Genomic DNA, 20,989 nt, shown 5'->3' with positions numbered 1-20,989 from the left:
AGAATCTCTGAAGGCAGGAAGCAGAGTCTTTGCTGTTTTCTAAAAGCACATCAGAGTTGTTGGTGGGAGCTGTGGTCTTTGTTCTGTGTCCCCATGCCCTGTCTGCTCTCCCAGTCTTCCAAATGCTCATGCTACCTCGAATCATGGAGCCTGCATCTCGTGTTTGCCCCTAGGGACAAAGACACTTGAGAAAGGTTTGTGGTGAAATGGATGACAAGATAGACTTGACAGTGGGAACTGTCATTGTGGAGAGGAGGTTCAGTTTCCACTTGGAAGGTTTCATGGATGAGAGATTAGAGCTGGGCTTTGCAGGTGAGAAGGACTCTGGTAGGTGATCCCTTCTCTGTGCGAAGGGGTCATGAGTGGATGCAGAACCCACAGGGCTACGTCTGACGTTCTTTCACACCCAAAGCAGGAAAGTCAGAGGGGAGTAATGCTCAGCATGAAGACTGAGAACTCTGGGTTTGGAAGCTAAATATTTACACTACACCTTTTAGTCAGAGGATATGTCTTCCTCTAGAATCAGCTCTGCTGCACTACAGCACAGATTAACCCTGAGACCTCAGTCTTCCTGCACAACAACAGCCATGCCCTACCCACACTAAGTGGGCCCTGTGGAGCAGATTGTCTGCTCCATACAGTCACTTGGTGACTGAGTCCTCATGACAAGGCAAGAGACACGCTGGGATGAAATGCTAGAGACCTGTGTGAGGGCAGTTCACAAGAGCAGGGCCATCCTACCCGGTATGACATGTTCATTCATCTCCAGACCATAATACCATGGCCACCACCAGTTTGTACTCTGCCCACATGTGTTGACTGCACTTGGCTTTCAGTGATCTGCAGGGTGGGATGGATGAGTTCTCTAAGCAGAGGGGTTGGGAGTATACAATAGACTTTGTGTACCACTCACATGTTAGTGTGCTCTTTGAGCAGGGACACTCAGGGAAGTGTCTCAGTCCACTCCTTGAAGTCTTGACATCACGATAAGCGGATTGCAAAAGCTCCTTTCAAACAGATAATGATCTCAGAAACTTAAATTCCTTTCATGGGAACTATAAGAATGAGTATCACAGAGCAGGGATACTTTTCACCATGAATTCTAGCTTTTACCCCTTCTTTGAACTAGTTAAAAACACAGCCCATGTTCCCTGTCACACTCAGCATCAGCTTTTAATTGTGTGTCAAATAATAAACAATGCTTCTTAAAAAGAAATCAGATCGAAAATGCTTAAAGGAATAGACTGTGTTTGCTTTCTGACATGGTTTGCAATGAACAGCTTTGGGAAAACAAATTTTCTTCTTTCCCTCTATCTCCCGAAGCAATTCTATAAAACTACCAAGAAACATAAATATTCAGGCCAGACATCAAATTGGTTATCTAGGACAGTTATCTGATAGGAAGCCAATCTGCAAAACTGGATACAGTGACTTTCAGATTTGCCGCCTCTTGAGGTAGAAGTCCAAAGAACACTAGCAGCAAAGAACTGTTGCAGACCTTATCAAGAGGAACGCTTTCCTTCCCACAGGCCCCTGGCTCATCAAGCTTCCTTCTTGCAGGCATTCATTTAAGAAGAATAAAGCAGCCCTTGTGCCCATGAGCTTGAGGCCAGAAGTGACTTTGGCATTATGGCCTCACCCGTTCAGATTGTGCCATCAGCCTTTGGGCATTTGCCCTCTCTAGATAGCTTGCCCAGCTACAAATTAGGAACAACAAAGCCTGATTCATAGGGTTTTGTTTGGTTGGTTGGTTGGTTTTGTTTTTGTTTTTACAATAGACTGAGGTAAGGAATGGGGAATACTCAAAGCAGTGCCTTGGATCATAGTGAGCAGTTCAGGTATATGGTATGGAATTGAAGGTTTGAGTGCTGGCCCTCTGGTGAGGACAGGCTGCCACAATGGAGAAAGCTTCTCTGTGGGATGATGCCCTGTTAGTAACAGCTGCAGCCTAAGTAAACCTAGTAAATGTAAGGATGCTATGGAACACTGCATTTCAAAATGGCCAAAATTGTCGCTTTCGTTTTTTACACATATTTTACAATATTCTGCCCCAGCCTTAGATGTAATACCTCTGGCTCGATAATGCCTTTTTTTTTTTTTTTCCACATATCTAGAACTGGAAGGATTGGACCTCAAAAGCACCTGGCTTCTCAAAAACAATCTGAATGCTAATAGCAGGAGCCTTCTCACTGTTTTTTCAATAGGAAATGTTAAGTGTATCTTGTTTAAGGCAGTTAGATAGATTGTGATCATTTGTTACTCTGTCCAGAGCAGTGGTTCTCAACCTTCCTAATGCTCCAGCCATTTAATATAGCTCCTCATGTAGCCATCCCCCCCACCATGAAACTATTTTTGAAGCTACATCATAACTGTAATTTGTTACTGTTATGAACCATAATGGAAATATCTGTGGTTTTGAATGGCCTTAGGTGACCTCTGAGAAAGGGTCCTTCAACCCCTAAAGGGGATTGAAAACTACACTTCTAGAGAGTCTACATAAAATGTGAGAAATTTGAATGGGCACCCAAAGAGATGTTTATTTCTCTGCTTTCTTACATTGGCCGGCCACTTTTAAACTGTTGCATCCTGTGGTGGGCAGGACAACAGCTCTAAAGGTATCCCTGCTGTGCTGGTTAGTCTTATGCCAAGTTGACACAAGCTAAAGCCATCTGAAAGGAGGGAGTCTCAACTGAGAAAATGTCTCCAATAAGATCCACCATAAGGCATTTTCTTAATTAGTGATTGATGAGGTAGGCTGAGCCCATTGTGGGTGGTGCCATCCCTGGACTGATGGTCCTGGGGTCAGTAAGAAAGCAGGCTGAGCAAGCCATGAAGAATGAGCCAATAAGCAGCACCCTTCCATGGCCTCTGCATCCGCTCCTGCCTCCAGATTCCTGCTGTTTGAGTTCCTGTCCTTACTTTCTTTAATGATGAACATTGATCTGGAAGTATAAGCCAAATAATCCCTTTCCTCTCCAACTTGCTTTTTGGTTATGGTGTTTTGTCATGGCAATAGAAACCCTGACTAAGACACCATCCTAACCCCTCAAATCAAATTTGCTAAAAACTGGCCTTAAAATGAGTTTCTCAAATGGGCTTACTATAATCACAAAGGTTTATTATTATTATTATTATTATTATTATTATTATTATTATTATTACTGTTGTTGTTGTTTTTAAAGTGAGTGGCAAGCAGGAGAACCATGGGTCTGGATGATAGGGGGAACCTGACTTGGAAGCTGGATGCAGGCCATGAGCCTAGGGACAGAAATTGGAGAGGCTAGGGAAACAGTTCTCCTTGAGATTTTCCAGAAAGAGGCAGACAGCTAAGGAGACTTTAATCCAGTGAGGCCCATTTGTGGAAGTTAGACAAGAACAGTTTAGGAGCTGAAGGTGGCAAAAGAAACATGTTGAAGAAGAAGCAGTTTAGTTACGGGGGCTGAGAAAGGGAAAGAAAGGTGTCAGGGAAAATGGAGAGTTGGTATTCTCAGAAGGTCAGACTCTGCTCGCCTTGGGCACCAACTCCGGGGGCTGTTTCTGCCTTTGGCCACCCTAATCGCTTACCCACACCCTGCTGGAGCCTGTAGCTCAGAGCACATAGGTCACAGGGGAAGTGAGGTTGGCACTTCCGTGCATTGCTTCCTCTGGAATGCTTAATGCACAGTAATGGACCTGTTCCGTGGTCCAGTGCTCACAGCTTCCTCTTGACTACACATCAGCACAGTGTTCTCTGAGGTGCCCAAGGGAATGCAGAGCAACAGTGTTGATGTGTCTTGGCCCTCCACAGTCCCACCCACACCTGGATTGCTTAGACTTACTCTTTAATTTTTATTTTATGTATATCAGTGTTTTGCCTAACTGTATATCTACACGTCTCATTCCTGCAAAGGCCACATGAGGGTGTCAGATCCCCTGGGATTGGAGTTCACGATGGTTGTGAGCCACCATGTGGGTGCTGGGAATTGAACCTGGAAACAAGGAGAACAAAAGCAGAACAAACCAGAGTTAATTTCTGATTGACCGTTTTGTAACTATAGTAAGTTTATACCATAAAAATGATCTTAACTAGTTTTTTTTTCTATCACTTTCAAAGTGAGTATCTGTCATCATCACAATCTATAGGAGACACTTTTATCTGTTAACTCATCTTTTATGAAGCTCTTTGAGACACAAAAACACCTGCAATCTCCTTTATTCACTTCATGCAGCTCATGGAGCCAAGTGATGCTAAACCATGATTCTAGCTAATAGCATTGAAAATGATGCCTACAGGTAGCACTGTTCCTAATTGTCAAGAAAGCACCAGATTGATTTTCAAAGTGCTTGTACAAGTTTACATTCCCACCAGCAATAGAGGAGGGTTCCCCTCTCTACACATCCTTTCCAGCATGTGTTGTCACTTGAGTTTTTTATCTTAGCCATTCTGATGGGTGTAAGGTGAAATCTCAGGGTCATTTTGATTTGCATTTCCCTGATGGCTAAGGATACTGATTCGATATTCCTCTATTGAGAATTCTCTGTTTAGCTCTATATTCCATTTTTTTTATTGAATTACTTGCTTTGTTGCTGTTTAACTTCTTGAGTTCTCTATATATTCTGAATATTAGCCCCCTGTCAGATACAGGGTTGGTGAAGATCCTTTCCCAGTCTGTAGGCTGTCGGTTTGTTCTGATGACAGTGTTCTTTGCTATACAGAAGCTTTTTAGTTTCATGAGGTCCCATTTATTGATTGTTGATCTTAGAGCCTGTGCTGTTGGTGTTCTGTTCAGGAAGTTGTCTCCTGTGCCAGAGAGTTCAAGGCTCAAGATCCAACTATACCACTCCTAGGTATATATCCAAAGTATGTTCAAGTATACAAGGACATTTGCTCAACCATGTTCGAAGCAGCTTTATTCATAATAGCCAGAATCTGAAAACAACCCAGATGTCCCTCAATTGAGGAACAGATACAGAAACTGTGGTACATTTACACAATGGAATACTACTCAGCTTTTAAAAACAAGGAAATCATGAAATTTACAGGCAAATGATGGGAACTAGAAAAGATCATCCTGAGTGAGGTATCCCAGAAGCAAAAGGACACACATGGTATATATTCACTTATAAGTGAATATTAGATGCATAATATAGGATAAGCATACTAAAATCTGTATTCCTAAGGAAAGCTAAGCAAGAAGGGGGACTCTGGGTAAGATGATAATCCTCATTCAGAAAGGCAAATGGGATAGACATAGCAAGAGGGAAAAAACAGGGAACAGGACAGGAGCCTACCACAGAGGGCCTCTAAAAGACTCTACCCAGCAGGGTATTAAAGCAGATGCTGAGATTCATAGCCAAACTTTGGGCAGAGTGCAGAGAATCTTATGAAAGTAGGGGGTGATATTAAGACCTGGAGAGGACAGGAGTTACACAAGGAGAGCAACAGAACCAAAAAATCTGGGCACAGGGATCTTTTCTGAGACTGACACTCCAACCAAGGACCATGCATAGAGATAACCTAGAACCCCTGCACACATATGTAGCCCATGGCAGCTCAGTGTCCAAGTGGGCTCCCTAGTAAGGAGAACAGGGCCTGTCTCTGACATGAACTCAGTGGCTGGCTCTTTGATCACCTCCCCCTTCAGGAGAAGCAGCCTTACCAGGCCACAGAAGAAGACAATGCAGCCAGTCCTGATGAGACCTGATAGGCTAGGGTCAGATGGAAGGGGAGGAGGACCTCACCTATCAGTGGACTTGGAGAGGGGCATGGAAGGGGAAGGAGATAAGGGAGGGCTGGTGGAATTGGGAGGGGATGAGGGAGGAGGCTACAGCTGGGATACAAAGTAAATAAATTTTAATTAATAAAAAATATAACTTAATAAAAAAACAAACAAAAAAAGATAAAATGATGCCTAGAACCTGTGAGGAGGTCAAATGACAATGATGCTAACATCACCTGGTGACTTCTTTTTTATTAAAAACTATAACCTAAACATGGTTACCTAGTTGGAGAGAAACTCTCAGTAGTAGTTTTTGAGTTTGATTGATTACCTAAAGATTCATTGGAAGATTTCAATTGTTGTGTTTCCCAGGATCCTCACCACTCCTGTGTACATGGCTTTGGAGTAAGGATGGCTCTGGTTGTGGTTGGAAAGAATATTGAAAGGATTTCATCAGTAATGTGTCCTGAGCCTGCTGTGCAAGATTTTACTTGCCCGCCAGTGAATACCCAGGGCCTGGTACCAAGAAGAGGGCAATGTTAACTGATGCATACTAAGATTTCAACCTTAGCAGTATCTGTTCACATTTTATATAGATATAAATATTATTTCCATGAGAATTTACCTCTTCATTTTATTTATTTATGTATTCTTTTTTCTATATATTACATCCTGACTGCCAGTCATCCCTTTATAACCCCCATCCACCTCTCCTACTTTCTGTTCAGAAAAGGACAGGCCTCCCAAGGATATCAACCAAACATGGCATTATCAAGTTACAGTATGACTAAGCACCTTCCCTTTTATTAAAACTGCATGATGGAACCCAGTAAGAGGAAAAGGATCCCAAGAGCAGGTAACAGAGACAGCCCCTTCTCCCACTATTAGGAGTCCCACAAGAAGACAAAGATACACTATCATAACCTATAAGAGGTGGACCCCCTGCAGACCCATTGAGGCTCCCTGGTTGTCATTTCAGGTTCTGCGGGCTCCTATGAGCCTAGGTAGGTTAATTCTGTGGGTTTTATTGTAGTATCCTTGACCGCTCTGGCTCTTTCTCCTCCTCTTCTGCAGGATTCTCTGAGCGCTGCCTAATGTTTGGCTGTGGACCTCTGCAACTTTTTCTATCAGTTTCTAGATAAAGCCTCTCTGATGATGATTATGGTAGGCTCCGGTCTATGGCTAGAGTAGAGTATCATTATAAATCATTTCATTGACTTGTTTTTATTTTTGCCAGTCGCGTTTGGACCTAGGTCTCTGGGCTATCCCACCTCTGGTTCCTGTCCCTCTAGGAAGTGTTAGGGGTGGGCTCCCTCTCATGGCATGAGTCTCAAGCTGGACCAGTCATTGGTAGGCCCCTCTCACAAAATTTCTACATCACTTTTACCCAGCACATGTTAGCTGTAAAGTAAAGGATAATCATGTGCAAACCACAGACCTAGAGAGGCTAAATAACAAGAAGAACTCCAGGGTGAGGACATGAATCTCCCTGGGAAGGGGAAATAGAATAGATAATGAGGGTAGGCGGAGGGGGGCAGGTGGGGATGAGAACAGGAGAGATCAGATTGGGGGAAGTTTGGAGGGAGAGAATTCTGGGAGAAACAACCAAAATCAGGGACATCTTGGGGATGAGCAAGTGCCATATAAACGCACAGAAATCTGCGAGGGTAGCCCTAGCTGAGACGTCTACCAGTGGGGGATAAGGAGCCAGAATAGGCCATCTTCTGTAACCAGACAGGACTCCCAGTGCAGGGACTGGGACACCAACTCAGCCACAAAACGTTTTACCTACAATTTGTCCTGCCTGCAAGATGTGCTGGGGTAAAAGTGGTTATAGAAATTGTATTTCTTATCAGATGATCAGATTCAACTTCCCTCTTCCCAACCTTGCCTGTAGAGCAGCTTTAACTTGTGTTAATGCTACTCCAGTTTAGAATAAATGACCTCAGATTTCTGCTCCTATTCTAGGCACTGATTAGAGACTTTAGATCAAAGTGTGGCCCTTTGTTCCTTCTTTATGCAAAGGCCTGCCTGTGTGTCAAGGATGGATGAGCAATTTGCATTAATGATGCTTACTGCAAGACGTGGGTCTTGAAGTTTGTATCTGAAGAATTAAAATGCAGTTATGGTAGATCACTTTCTGACACAAAAATACTTTCATATTCAAAGCAAAACTCAGATCTTGAGATTTTTCCCTGGATGCTGCCTAGCATTGGTCATGGGCTGGGGCTCAGCAAAAAGCCTTTCTGTTGAGCCCACGTCAGGCCCTCTGGAGACACAGCTGATAGAAAGGCTTACTTATCCTGAGACAGGGGCGATCAAGCATCAGCTCTTCCATCCTTGTTAGTTTGCACTTCAAGATGTTGTTAACGGTGCATCTGACTGAGACGTGAGACAAATTCACACATAAGAAATGTCTTCAATCCCTTATAAGAAGTTCAGAGCTTGGAAGTTTTTTTTCATGTCTCCTGAGTCAGATGAAATGCAGACTCCCCAGGAGTCACAATAAGGTGACAGGCATCTGCTGGGCTTTAGTTTGTTTCCCTGGGCACAGCCCACATCCAAAGGGTGGGCATCCTGAAAGAGAGGGTTCACCGAGGCCATGCAGGGACACATCAGATCTATTACTTTGGTGGATGTCAAGGCAAAATTTCAGAATACAACCCGAAATTCCTTTGATCGTATAGTCAATAGCTTAATAATTTATGTTCAATCTTATTAGTAAAGTAAATACAAGCCTTTACTATCACCAGAATAAGATTAAAAAAATAATAAGATACTAAATTAGAGTGAGATTTTGTGTTATGTTCATGTTTAAAATATTTTTCCTTGCAATTTTAATGGCCTGATAGTAATTAAGCATTTGGGGCGAGGGGTAGGGAAAGAACTTCATCTCAATAATATCTGATGTTGAATCACTCCTGCTTAAAAGTAACACATGGAAGCTGACAGTGCGTGCTCGCCGTGTGTCAGGCTTTCAGATGAAAAGGCCCGGTTAACTCTTAACTTCAGTGTACTGGCCGTGTATATTCCACTGTGCCTATTAAGCCGACAGGCTCTGCGTAGCATCTTAAACATCAAGAACTAGAGGCATCTTTGGCTTGGATATACTCAAGAACTCCCATGACAGTAGCATGTTCTAGGTTAGGAGAATCAAAGACTCCTATGATAGTAGCATGTTTCCAGTTTAGGAGACGTCCAGAAGAAAAATTGAGATAGTTTGGTACCGTTAGTCACTGTGTATCCTGTTTGCTCTTAATGGCATGAATGACTGAAACACGGGGAATGACATTGCCTGCCAATCTGAGAAACAGAGCTGGAACTGGAATGTAATTGCAGGGCCCTGGCAACACCTGCAGGTGTCAGGGACAGAAGAGCTCATTTGGAAGCTGCTGTACAAGCTGGGAAGGCAGGTGGTGACTCTCTTATAGGGCTGTCTTCATTTGAGCAGAACCAGACCAACTGGTTTTCATTAAAATGCGTTTTGCAGCATGTCCTAGGATGAACATGTCAGTTGTGTGTGTGTGTGCACATGTGTATGTGTGTATGCTTTGAGAAAATGCAGCTATACTCCTTGTACAGACACAGTCTCATTGTGGTGCAGAACTGTAAAAAAAAAAAAAAAAAGCAGTGAGGAATGGCTGGCTTTCATGGAATGGCCTCCTGTAGAGAAACAGGAACTGACACTCTTGCCTCACAGGGTACAGCTTCAGGGAGGGTGCATCAAGCCTATTCACTAGAAACCCGGGTTCATGTCAATCAGTTTGATAATGATGAGATACCTGATAGCACTTCCTTCCTTACAGTTGACCCTATATACATCTCTGGTGTGTGCTGTGCATAGTAGGGCTAAAGCCTCACCTCTCTTCCCTGTTCATCATACTGAGTTAGGTGACTGACTCAGTTAAGTTCTACCTACTCCTTCATTGGATAGCTTGGAAGACAAAAAATGCCCATAGGGTGAGGCCTACTATGCACACGCCAGTACTGCTTCCCTCTACTTCTGTAGCCTACTCCATGGGCACCTGATCATCAGTCCTCTTGGTAAGGAGACAGGGGCTTCCGAGGAAGTCACCAAATGACCCAACCTCTTTCCACTGGAGACCAAACCCACACAGCTCCCAAGGAAAGGATATTGCTGGCACCGTAAATGCAGATTATAGACAAACAAGTAGAATGTGCCACCACTTAGCAAGCAGCAGCTGACCACCTTCCAGGAGCTCTTCTTTTGGTCAAGGTCTTGCCTCTGGTGGCTGCAAGTCCCATGAGTAGGACAGAGCTCCGGAGGCCCCACAGTAAGCAGACTCAGACCTGTGATAGGTGGAAGGGAAAGGTTAACTGAGGCTGGGCCCGTAAGGGCTCCTGCTTTCTTCCCCCAGGAGACTTTATGGCCAGCCAGGCAAACGGCTGCCTACAGCTGCTCTGCCATGTGTGAGCACCTCGAAGTTCTTTTGGAGTGTATTCTCCTGTACTGCCAAACTTAGCACACTTTCTAGTGGGAGAAGAGCCTGAGGGATTGTGTGGCGGTGGGTACAGTAGGCCCGCATCTTAGTCACTGGAACTACGCATATGACGCCTTCATAGAAAGGAGGACTTTGCAGACATAGCTAAGGAAGGATCTTGAGATGACAAGATTAGTCTAGATGATTGTTAGGATAAGTCACTGCCTCTCTACTACCAGCTTGAAATCGAGGCATGGGCCATAGGCCAGGCAATAGAAGCAGCCTCTTAGCCACCTAGGACTGCAAGGGTTGTGTTCTTTCCCAGAGCCTCTGCAAGGAGTTCATCCCTGTCTACAACAAAACCTTAGAACATGTGACCTCCAGAGTCCTAAGAATAGTTTTGTATTGTTTAAAATCCCAGATTTAGGGTAATTTGTTCAAGTCATAATTACTTCTCCTGTGGTTGTGAGAATATCTGATATAACCCACTTAAAGGAGGAAGGTGGTCTTGGATCATGGTCTGAAAGGCAGGGATGATAAGCTACTCATCAGTTTTATCTGTAGTGAGGAAGCAGAGAGATGCATGCTGGTCCTTAGCTGGCTCTCTTCTTTCTTCTCATTTTGTTCAGCCCAGGACTCCAACCCATGGCATATCACCTTCCTTATTTAGGTGAAAATACCATCACAGACACGCCTCGCACTGTGTCTCCCAGATGAGTCTGGATTTAGTTGAAAATGGAGATTTACATTCACATTGTACCATTCCCTCACGAGTGAACTTGTCTCTGTACCTGTTGGTCTAGTAAGAAATCCAGCAGGCACATGGCATTTTCCATGGAAAGCATGTTCATAAAAAATGTGAATGTGTGACACTAAGGAACAGGTGGAAATCTCAGTGTCCATTCAGCTAGCACTGCCTCCTCCTTGGTACTGATCCTGAGCATCTGCTAGAGAACTAAGGAGGTCCGTTCAGGAGTCTCCACGGGATAGGGCAGGAGTAAGCAGCTGTACTCCCTAAACTCTTATGCATTGAGATAGGGCATAGGACATGCAGGCAGGTGATAGATAGTTGACAAAGGTTTTCTAAGCCAAATCCTATCTTCAGTTCACACCTGAGAAAATAATACCAAGAAGAGAGAAGGGGTGGAGGTGGCCTTAGTTAAGAGCTTTTCCCCAAGGGCTCACTCCACACGTCTTCTTGCCTAACAGGGAGCCTTCCTGCTCATCTCACCGTGAGCATAAGTGCTGGCTGTGCTGAGGATAGCTTCCTTCTCATGGGTTAATGTCTGTGTGGACATGACTGAAGACAGGACATCATTATCTTGGTACTGCTGCGAAGTATGAGAGACCCCAATCTTCAGTTCTCTGTGCCACTTCCCTCTGTGCAACAGCAACCTTTCTTATGTGCCCAGAGCCCAGGAAGAATCCATGGCATATCTTCTAACTTTTAACACCATTTTAAGGCTGAGTTTAGTATACTTCTATCAGAGAAGTAATAATTAGGCTTGGATCACATAGCTAGCTAAACTTTGACTCAGAATTCAAACCTGCACTCAGTCATCATACCGCATGCCTCCTGCTGCTGTTTGTAATAAACCAAAATACCATGAGTGGATTAATCATATCTGGAAAGAGAATAAAGTGAGGAGTTTATAATTTTACAAGAACTTTTGAGGTCATTTGCATGGTTCAGTAGAACCTCAGAGTAACATGGAATGCATTGATCTCAGTTGAATTTTAAATACCTAAAGTACTTTACGCATGTCTCACTTATTTTTCATTTCAACCCAGTGGTACACAAATACTAATGTATCACCACTTTACAGCTAAGAAGTGCTGGTAATGAAAGGAGACTGTGTCTGAGAACCTCACGGGCAGCTGGGAGTGGAGCCCAGAATCAGCACTCACAGCTCCTAGACTCATGGTACTAAGAACATACTATAGTTAAAGAGCCCTCTTTCTGTTCTCAGCAAAACATACATACATCTTTCCTAGGGAAGGTAGCTGGGGCTACCATCCCAGCTGCCTTTGCCTGTAATGTCTTGAAATCTTGGCTTCTGAATTATTGACTTGAATCCTTGGCTTCATCCTAGCGCTTCTGAACTTGAAAGCTTATTGTTGTTTGATTGGTTTGGAGGTGTATTTATTTGCTTCTGTTTTTAGCTAATTTATTACTTTGTTGGGGTTTGATAAGCTATCCTGTGGAAAAATAAAACTATGTAAATCTCACCTATAATCCTAGCAGTGAAAAAGCTGAGGGAGAATCTTGACTTCTAGGCCATCTTGGGCTACATGAAAAGATCTTGTATCCAGATACTAGGAAAAGCTAGCAAGTAGGTAGGCTTAGAAATTGATCAAGGAGGTAGAAGCACTTTAGTCAACATTAGGAGGGTGCATGGTGGGGACTCTCAGTGTATCCCTGATTCTATGAAAATCAGACCTTGCTTCACATTTGTTTTGAGAAAGATTTTTATGAGAACTTAAATTCTTAAAAGTTATAAATATCAGAATTGTTTTAATAAGCAATAGCATATTTTTGCTTTTTTTCCCCAGCATTTTAATTTTTTTTTAATTCATTACAATTTATTCACTTTATATCCCAGCTGTAGCCCCTCCCTCAACCCTTCCCAATCTCACCCTCCCTTCCTGTTTTCCTCCCATGGCCATCCCCCAGTCCACTGATAGGGGAGGTCCTCCTCTCCTTCCATCTGACCCTAGCCTATTAGGTCTCATCAGGACTGGCTGCATTGTCTTCCTCTGTGGCCTGGTAAGGCTGCCCACCCCTCAGAGGGAAGTGGTCGAAGAGCCAGAAACTGAGTTCATGTCAGAGACAGCCCCTGTTCCCCTTACTAGGAAAACCACTTAGACACTGAGCTGCCATGGGCTACATCTGTGCAAGGGTGCTAGGTTATCTCCATGCATGGTCCTTGGTTGGAGTATCAGTCTCAGAAAAGACCCCTGAGTCCAGATTTTTTGGTTCTGTTGCTCTCCTTATGGAGCTCCTGTCCCCTCCAGGTCTTTCTATCTTCCCTACTTTCATAAGATTCAATAAAATTTCTTGAATTAGTCATATTAAAGAGGCTTCTTAGATTTTAGGAATGAGTATCCTTATAGGAGTTAAAAGATTTAGGGAAAGTCTGGGCCTTACTTGTTGTTTTTTTTGTTTTTTTTTTTTTTTTTGTTTTTTTTTTTTTTTCTGGTACTATTGGCCACTGCTAAATTTTTCTCTAATGTACATTATATTCTTTGTTCCAATGTGTGTCAACTTTTATTTTTTGCCATGTATAATCATCTTACCTATATACAGTCTGTATTATTAAATACTCTATTGGATAAAGCACTTGACACACAAGTATGAGGACTGGAGGTCCAAGGCCCACAATCACAGGAAAAACATGGATAGGTGTGGTAGTGGCCTGTCGCCCCAGTGCTTGGAAGGTGGAGGCAGGGGACCCCTGGCACAAGCTGGGTAGCTAGACCAGCTCAATCTGTTAGGTCTGGATTTAAAAGACCCTGTCTCAGTAAATAAAGTGGAGAGCAATTGAGAAAGACACGCAGCATCAGCCCATGGCCCCTACATGTATGCATGCATGTGCCCATATACATGTAAACGTGCATATACATATGCACACCACACATCCACATGCAAAACAAAAGCTCTGTTTTCTGATCATGATTCCTGCTTCCAATTTCATTTATGTTAGGTATCCACCCAGAAGTGGAGCTGGACAGATGGTAGGTAGCTCTGGATTTGATTCTCTGAGGACTCTCCGCACTGTCCACCATGGCAGGCATAGTAACTGACATTTCTCACAAGTGGTATTAAAATAATTTCCTTTTCTAAATGTCCTCACCAGCATCTTTATTGGGGGATTTGCTTATGGCCATCAGTTACTTTTATGGTTATTTCCATTCTAACTAAGATCAGCTGTTGACTTGCATTTCCTTCATGGTTAATGATATGAGAAAATTTTTTAATGGATTTGCCATTTTATTTCTTGAGAACAGTCTGTTCAGATCTTTTTCGTTTCAGGCCTTTAAAAATACATATATTTATTTATTATTTATAGAGTATTCTGCCTACATGCCAAAAGAGGGCACCAGATCTCATTATAGAGGGTTGTGAGCCACCATGTGGGTGCTGGGAATTGAACTTAGGGCCTCTGGAAGAACAGCACATGCTCTTAACCTCTGAGCCATCTCTCCAGCCCTCATTTCAGGTTTTAATTTTAGGTCTTTAATCCATTTTGAATAGGCTTTTGTTGTTATTTGCTTATTTGAGTTTTTGGGAAGTTTTGTTCTTTTTGTTTGGTTTTTACTGGATGAGAAAGATTGTGATTAAGTTTTAGCGTTTCCTATGTGGATGTCCATTTTCCCATGACCATTTATTGAAAGTGTTTCTTTTCTCCAGTGGACATTCCGGGAGATTTTAGTGGATGTTTCTGCCAGTGCTGTGGTATTTGATGAATTATGCCTCCAATTTTGTTCTTATCTGCTCAATATAGATTTGACTGTTCAGGGTTTTTTGTTTTTTTGGGTTTTTTTGTGTGTGTTCCAAAGGAACTATAGGATTATATTCTTCAGTCTTATAAAGACAGTTAACTTCTGGTGGGTATTTCATTAAGTCTCGGTATTCTTTTTGATAGAAAGGTCATTTAACAACATTAATTCTTCCTAAAAACCTGGGAGGTGTTATATTCGTGCCTTTTTCTTTCTTTTTTTTTTTTTTCCTTTCTTTTTTGTCATTTTCATTTCAGAGCTCTTTCACATCTTGGTTAAGTTTATTCCCACATATTTTATAGCTATTTGTAAATGGAATTGCTTTGTGGATTTCATTATCATCAAACTCGTTATTGACATAGAGAAAGATTAGATCCTGCTACTTTACTGAGTGTATCAGTTTTAACAGTTTCTTGAATTCTTCAGAGAAGAACCACATCATTTGTATACAGGATCAACTTGGCATTTTCCACTCCTATTTTCTTTCTTCTGTGTGTGGAGAACAGAGAAAAATTTTCAGAAGTTTCTCTCATTCTATGTGAGTCCTGGAAACCAAACTCAGGTCATTAGGCTTTCTTTTTTCACTCTTTTCATGTATGTTTCATTTATTTCTGCTCTGATCTTTCCCCTAGCTTTATGCAAGGCCTTGAGATGCATTTATTTTTCTTTCTTTCTTTCTTTCTTTCTTTCTTTCTTTCTTTCTTTCTTTCTTTCTTTCTTTCTTTCTTTCTAAATCATTGTTCTTTTAAATTCTTCTCTGGCATGTTTTTCTTCCATTTCAGTTTCCTTGGCATCTAGTCCTTGTTTTGAGAGGCCTTGTTATCTTTGTTTCTACATTTAAATTTGATCATTTTATAGATCAGGTTACTCTTGACAATGCAGCTTCTCAGGAAGCAGCTTTCTCCTGAAAGTATATCTTGGGTGTTGGTTTGTTACAGAGGCTTTTATTCTCATGGAGCACTGTATATTGGTATGGTCTCCCTGTAGTTTGACTCTGGTCAGTGAATTTGAATGTAGGGCAGGACAGAGGAACAAGAGTGGGGCCACTGCCATTCGCCTAGTGCTAATGCAGGCATCATTCAGCATAGATCACTCCCTGTACTGTGTTTCTACTCTGAAATGGGACTTAACGTATTATTTTAAATAATACTAAATAAACACTACTATTGAAGCTGGCTCTGCCACAGCAGCAGTGTAGGGCCTGAGCCCTTATCCTCAAACCAGTCAGTGGTGGGAGAGCAGCAGCTACTAGGAAGCCCACTCAAGGACACTCATCCCTTGTCAGATAGCCACAGGATCTGTGTTGGTGCCTGCACAACAGTGTGTACTGGGACCACTTACCCTAGCAGTGTGTGCCACAGGGTATGGTAGCAGCTGAGGCTGTGGAGTTACTTGGGGCCACCTCCCCACACGCCTCATCTGTGCTGCTTTTGAAGTGTTCATGCCTTCTGTCTCCAGCTGAAATAGTCTGCATTCTTCCCGAGGTTTCCATATGTAAGTGCTGTCCTTGCTTCTATTTTGAGCTGCTCAGAGTCAGTGTGTAGGTCTCTGAGATCCAACCACTGAGAGTTTCATCACACCCCAGAGTCTGTACCCAGCAGCTCTGTTGCTGTCACTATGCTTCAAAATGAATAGACTAAATTATACTCGGTAAGAACGTCATTTGGATTTTCATGAGAAAATGAGGAAGAAAGTTAACAGAAGGAAGATGAGGAGGGGGAGGAGGAGGAGGAGATGGCTCAAACAAAACAAAATCTAGGCAGGCATGGTGGCTCATGTCCATAATCCCAGCACTTGTGAGGTAGAAGGAAGAGGATCAGGAGTTCAACACAAGATGGGGCTCAGAACAAACAGCAACCAAAATGTTGAGAAACTTATGGACACTTGGAGGGGCCGGCGGCAAGGTTAGTTTTCTCTCTGGTAGACATTAGACTGCAGGCCAAGCAAAAGCCTCCACAGGAACAGTGCTGGTTCTGTACTGGACAGAAGAAAAGGACTTTTTTTTTTCATCATGCTTAAGCAGAAAGGAAAAGAGAAGGCAGGAAGTTTGTCAGGAAAAAAAATTGAACGTATTAACACATATTCAAACAGGAAAGAGAAAAGAAGGCATGGAATTAGGAGGTTACCGAAGTCTGTCTTATTGGTACCAGCTAATTATGGTAAACCCCCCAAGTATGAAAAGTTTATTAGGCTGAGAACCACCTTTTCCTTTCCAGTGCCTGGTATAAACTAGAACCTGTTGTCTCTACCAAAGGCACATCTGTGGACAGGAATATGGGCCAATTGTTTTTATGACACATGGAAGCAAGGTTACTTGGTGAACATATGCCCACATACCAACAGTACTGAAACTGATGGGCACATCAATGAAGTCTTCCAGGTTTGACAGCAGTTTCATGCAAATAACTCCTAATGATTATTAAAAACTACAAACCTATCATGAACTCTCTAAGTCAATTGAAGTAGAAGCTTGTAGCAGATACCACACACGCCAGCCTCGCAGAAGAGCTGTCTCTTGGAGGCTGTGATAAGTTAGGCGCAGCACTCCCCACTCCTGATGGGAGATGCTACTCCAGTCTACCCTCCTGTGTGCCCTCTGTTAAAGACTGCTACTGCATAGACACCACCATTGGCAGTGTGGGCCCAAATGCCCAAGAGGTGCAGAAGCAAAACTGTGACTACAGTTGGGGTTGAGAAAGACACCTGGGTAGCCTACAACTTTAAGTAGCCATTCAGTCTCCTACAGCAAAAACAAGGGTTCTTCTACATGAATCTGGTAAAATATAAGCATTGCCTTCATTTTTTTTTATTTCTGTTCCATTTCGAATTATATGTATGTGTGTCTATTTATGTGACTGCAGTAATCTTTTGAGTCCAGAAGGGGTTACAGGTAGTTATGAGCTACCTGATGTGGATGCAGAGAACTGAACCTTGATTTCTCTGCAAGTGCAGCAAGCACTCTTAACCACTGAGCTATCTTTTCAGACACTAACTTTCTGTGCCTTATACTCAGTTCATCTGAATTTAAACCTTATTGAGTCTATGGTTTTGTTTTTAAGTGTTATTCCATTCTTTCTGTTCTTCTGCCCTTGTCCTAATTTGAGTATCTCCCACCAATGTAGTTGTAAATAATAAATGAATGTTGGGCTATAATGTTTATTAATAGCCCTAAGATTATCATGGCAATATTATCTAACCCACTATCACAAATATGATACAGACACCTGTTAGATTTCATAATTGCCTTATTTACCTCAGGCCGGGCAGATATTTCACTTACACTGTCTCAATATCCTCACCATCCATCTCCCAGCCCCAATCCAGTACCCTCCACCTTAATCCTCCTCATCTGGTCTACCTTCCATCCATAATCCCATGGTACTTGCTTGTATATTTCATCTGGGCCTGTTCATGCCATTGTTGGAGTCCTTCCTCTCAGCCCACATGGTTTCTTCTCCACTCTAACCCATTGTGGCATCCTCCTTCTTCCTCTCTTCCCATCCATCTGTCTTCCATGATTCTCTTGTCCTCTACAAGCCTGGGAGGGAACCTTAGCCATGCCTACACCATTCTGACCTGACCACGTATAGGCATACCTATCAGGTATGTCTTAGGCAGGTTTACAAAACAAGGAGAGGTGTGACCAGATCTTGAGGACCAGTAACATGCATCAAATCGACCTCCAACATACCAAAATGTGTCTCTGCCCCTGTCCACATTCCTGCTCAGGCAACAGCCAGTGTTTGCAGTGGGGAGGTGCTCAGGACTGTCAGTGGTCAGATGGGAGGAACAAGAGAGTCCAATGGTTTGTTCAAGGAAAGCTATGCTCCACTGCCTCTACCATGCCTTTGTGATCTACTTGTCTCATCTGCATGTCCCATTGGTCCTAGCAGGGGTGTCCATGCTATTGGGGGCATTGTTTCCAAAGGAGGTATATAATGTGAAAAATCTCAAAAAAAAAAAAAAAAAGAGGCAATATGTGCTTTGCAATATTAAAACTGCCATGAGAGTAGAAATGTTCTTCTTTTCACTTCCCTCAGGCCACACTAGAAGCCTTGATGAATGGAGACCTCCCCCAAAACCAGGGCAGTCATGTTGACTCACCGCTTGCATTCTTTTCAAGCTGGGTTGTCTAGGCTTTCCTGTGTCTGGCACACCAAATTATTTAAATAGAGGAAACTCTATCGATTGGACCTCTCTGGCCACTCAGACCTGTATAAGCCTTCCTGGAGATGGACTCAGCCTTCCTCCAATGGCAGGCCACCTTGGAATATCTGCCTTCAAGGCTGTGTTTGATGAACAAAATGTCTTCCATGTAGGCTAAAAACATGACTGTGTTCTAATTTCAAAAAAGAAAATGACCTACCTATTACCAACCTTGGGGCTACCTGGACCCTGCGGGGCATCCAGATATGTCTGTGTTGAAAGAGTAAGGAACCATGGCTAATAGAGCAGCAGGAACTTTTTTCCTGAAGATTATTTTTCTTACCTGTTTCTCTCTTTATAGGAATTCAGAAATAGGCTTGGGAGTCATCTAAATTCAGCTTCAGACACCTGCGCTGCAACTCGGCATGACTCAGCGTATTCCAGAATGGTGCCTCAGATGTTCCAGCACGACTGTGTATTGAGGGTAGCTGCAGGCCTGGCTCTCATCACTCTTCTGTTTGCATTTCTAGCCAGAGTCTATGCTTACAGTGTAACTAAATGAAGCACCCATAAGGAGTAAGCTTCTAATTAAAATACTCAACAAACAGGAAATCAGCTACACCAGTTCTCAAGAGGTGGTCATCCGAACTGGTCACACTGCTTTGTCTGGACCCCCTTCCTAATGAGGCTCACCCTGTCTCACATTGAGCTGAGCCATTTGACCTCAAATGAGATCACAGCTTCTGGAACGTGTCTTTCTCATCAAACACCTTTTGACTTCTTTTTAGCAACAAATGCAAGTGGTCCTCCCTCTTTTTTTTTTTTTAATTACCAGTCATTAAGCTCCAACCTAAGTGCATAGTGACTCTCACCACCAGTGGTTCTGGCCATCTTTCCCTTGTGTGGAAGAACATCCAGCCCTTAATAAACATTCTTCATGCTGTGTTTGGAGGCCCTGTGCTACAAACATCTTTTTCAGAACAGATGTGTTCCCAGAAAGTTTATATAGAAACCTATTTTGGGAACCTGGACCCAAGTCTGCCACTTAAAGGACTCTTCCCAGCGTTTTAGAAAATGTGAAGAATCCATGCCTATGGTACCCACAAGCTTCCAAACACAGCCGACCAGACATGCTACATTTATGATTGTGACCCAACCCCATGAGTCTTTACTAACTGAAATGACTTCTTTCACAATAAATGGAATTGGTGCAATAAGCGAAGCCTGCGTTTATCAGAGTTTGAATGAATGATTTGGATTGGGTAGGTAGAAAGAAACCAAGTAAATGCCTTTAGGTTCGATAGGATTGTTTTCCTCTCTCAACCCATCCCCTCTGTCAGCTCTTCCTTATATGTGTCCCCTAAAAAGCCTATCCCAAAATGTAATGTCAGCAAAAAGAAAAAATGTGCATATGCAAATACTCACACATGAGCACTCATTACTAACATAAGTCTCCTGAACTGTCACATGCTTCTTGGAGGGATTCATTTTGTATTCAGGGTACCTACAAGCCTGGCTCTGCTTGTTCTTCTCTCTTGCTTTTCTTGGTCAAAGTCTATTCCTACAATGTAATGAAATGAAGCATCTGTAAGGAATAAGTTCCTAATTAAAACCTTCAATGAAAGGGAAAGCAACCAGCAAGTTCTCAAAGGGCAGCAAAAATCAGAGCTGGGGAAATGGACTAGTGGGTAAAGTGCTTGCCATGTAGGTGTAAGAACCTGCATCCAGATTCCCAGAACCCACAGAAAACCAGATGTCATATTGCATGCATCTATAATCCCGCTCCTGTGGCAGTATGGAGAAAGAAGTCCTAGAAACTCACAGGCCAAAGGCAGAAGGCAAGGACTAACGCTCAAGATTGGCCTCCGACCTTCATATGCATGTTTGAAATGTTCTCACCCCTACCATCACACACATCATATACAGTGGTTGCAGAAATGGGGAGTTGTAGCAGCTGGGGGGGGGAGCCTGCCACTGACAGCCTTTCTTGAACAGGCATGGCCATTGCTTTGATGATAAGCAGTGAGCGCCAGTGTGGTGCCTATTTAATAAGAACCTAGCAAACATCAGAACACTTTTCCAAGCCTAGAGCCATTCTATAGTGGACAGCAGAAAAGCTTTACACCTATAGCTTGTTGGAGGCAGGTTTCCTCTTTCTCTTCCCATCTCTCTTCTTCCTCATCCCCATCCCTTTCTTCCTCT

General features: G+C 42.9%; 1 protein-coding gene across 3 annotated transcripts in view; it reads left to right on the top strand.

The window, feature by feature from the left end:
• Cdkal1 (CDK5 regulatory subunit associated protein 1 like 1) overlaps positions 1-20,001 on the top strand; it is a 572,332-nt gene extending 552,331 nt beyond the window's left edge. For all 3 annotated transcript variants that reach the window (XM_055619051.1, XM_055619049.1, XM_055619050.1), the window contains one exon: positions 19,149-20,001. In XM_055619051.1, coding sequence (XP_055475026.1) covers positions 19,149-19,349 — 201 coding nt within the window. In that variant the 3' untranslated portion in view covers positions 19,350-20,001. The remainder of the gene's footprint in view (positions 1-19,148) is intronic.
• Positions 20,002-20,989: the final 988 nt, after the last annotated feature.

The sequence above is a fragment of the Psammomys obesus genome, unplaced genomic scaffold, assembly GCF_907164565.1.
Source record: "Psammomys obesus unplaced genomic scaffold, mPsaObe1.curated_primary_1811, whole genome shotgun sequence".
NCBI lineage: Eukaryota > Metazoa > Chordata > Mammalia > Rodentia > Muridae > Psammomys > Psammomys obesus.
Note: the sequence above shows the minus strand (reverse complement) of the source record. Positions and strands in the feature narration are given on the sequence as shown.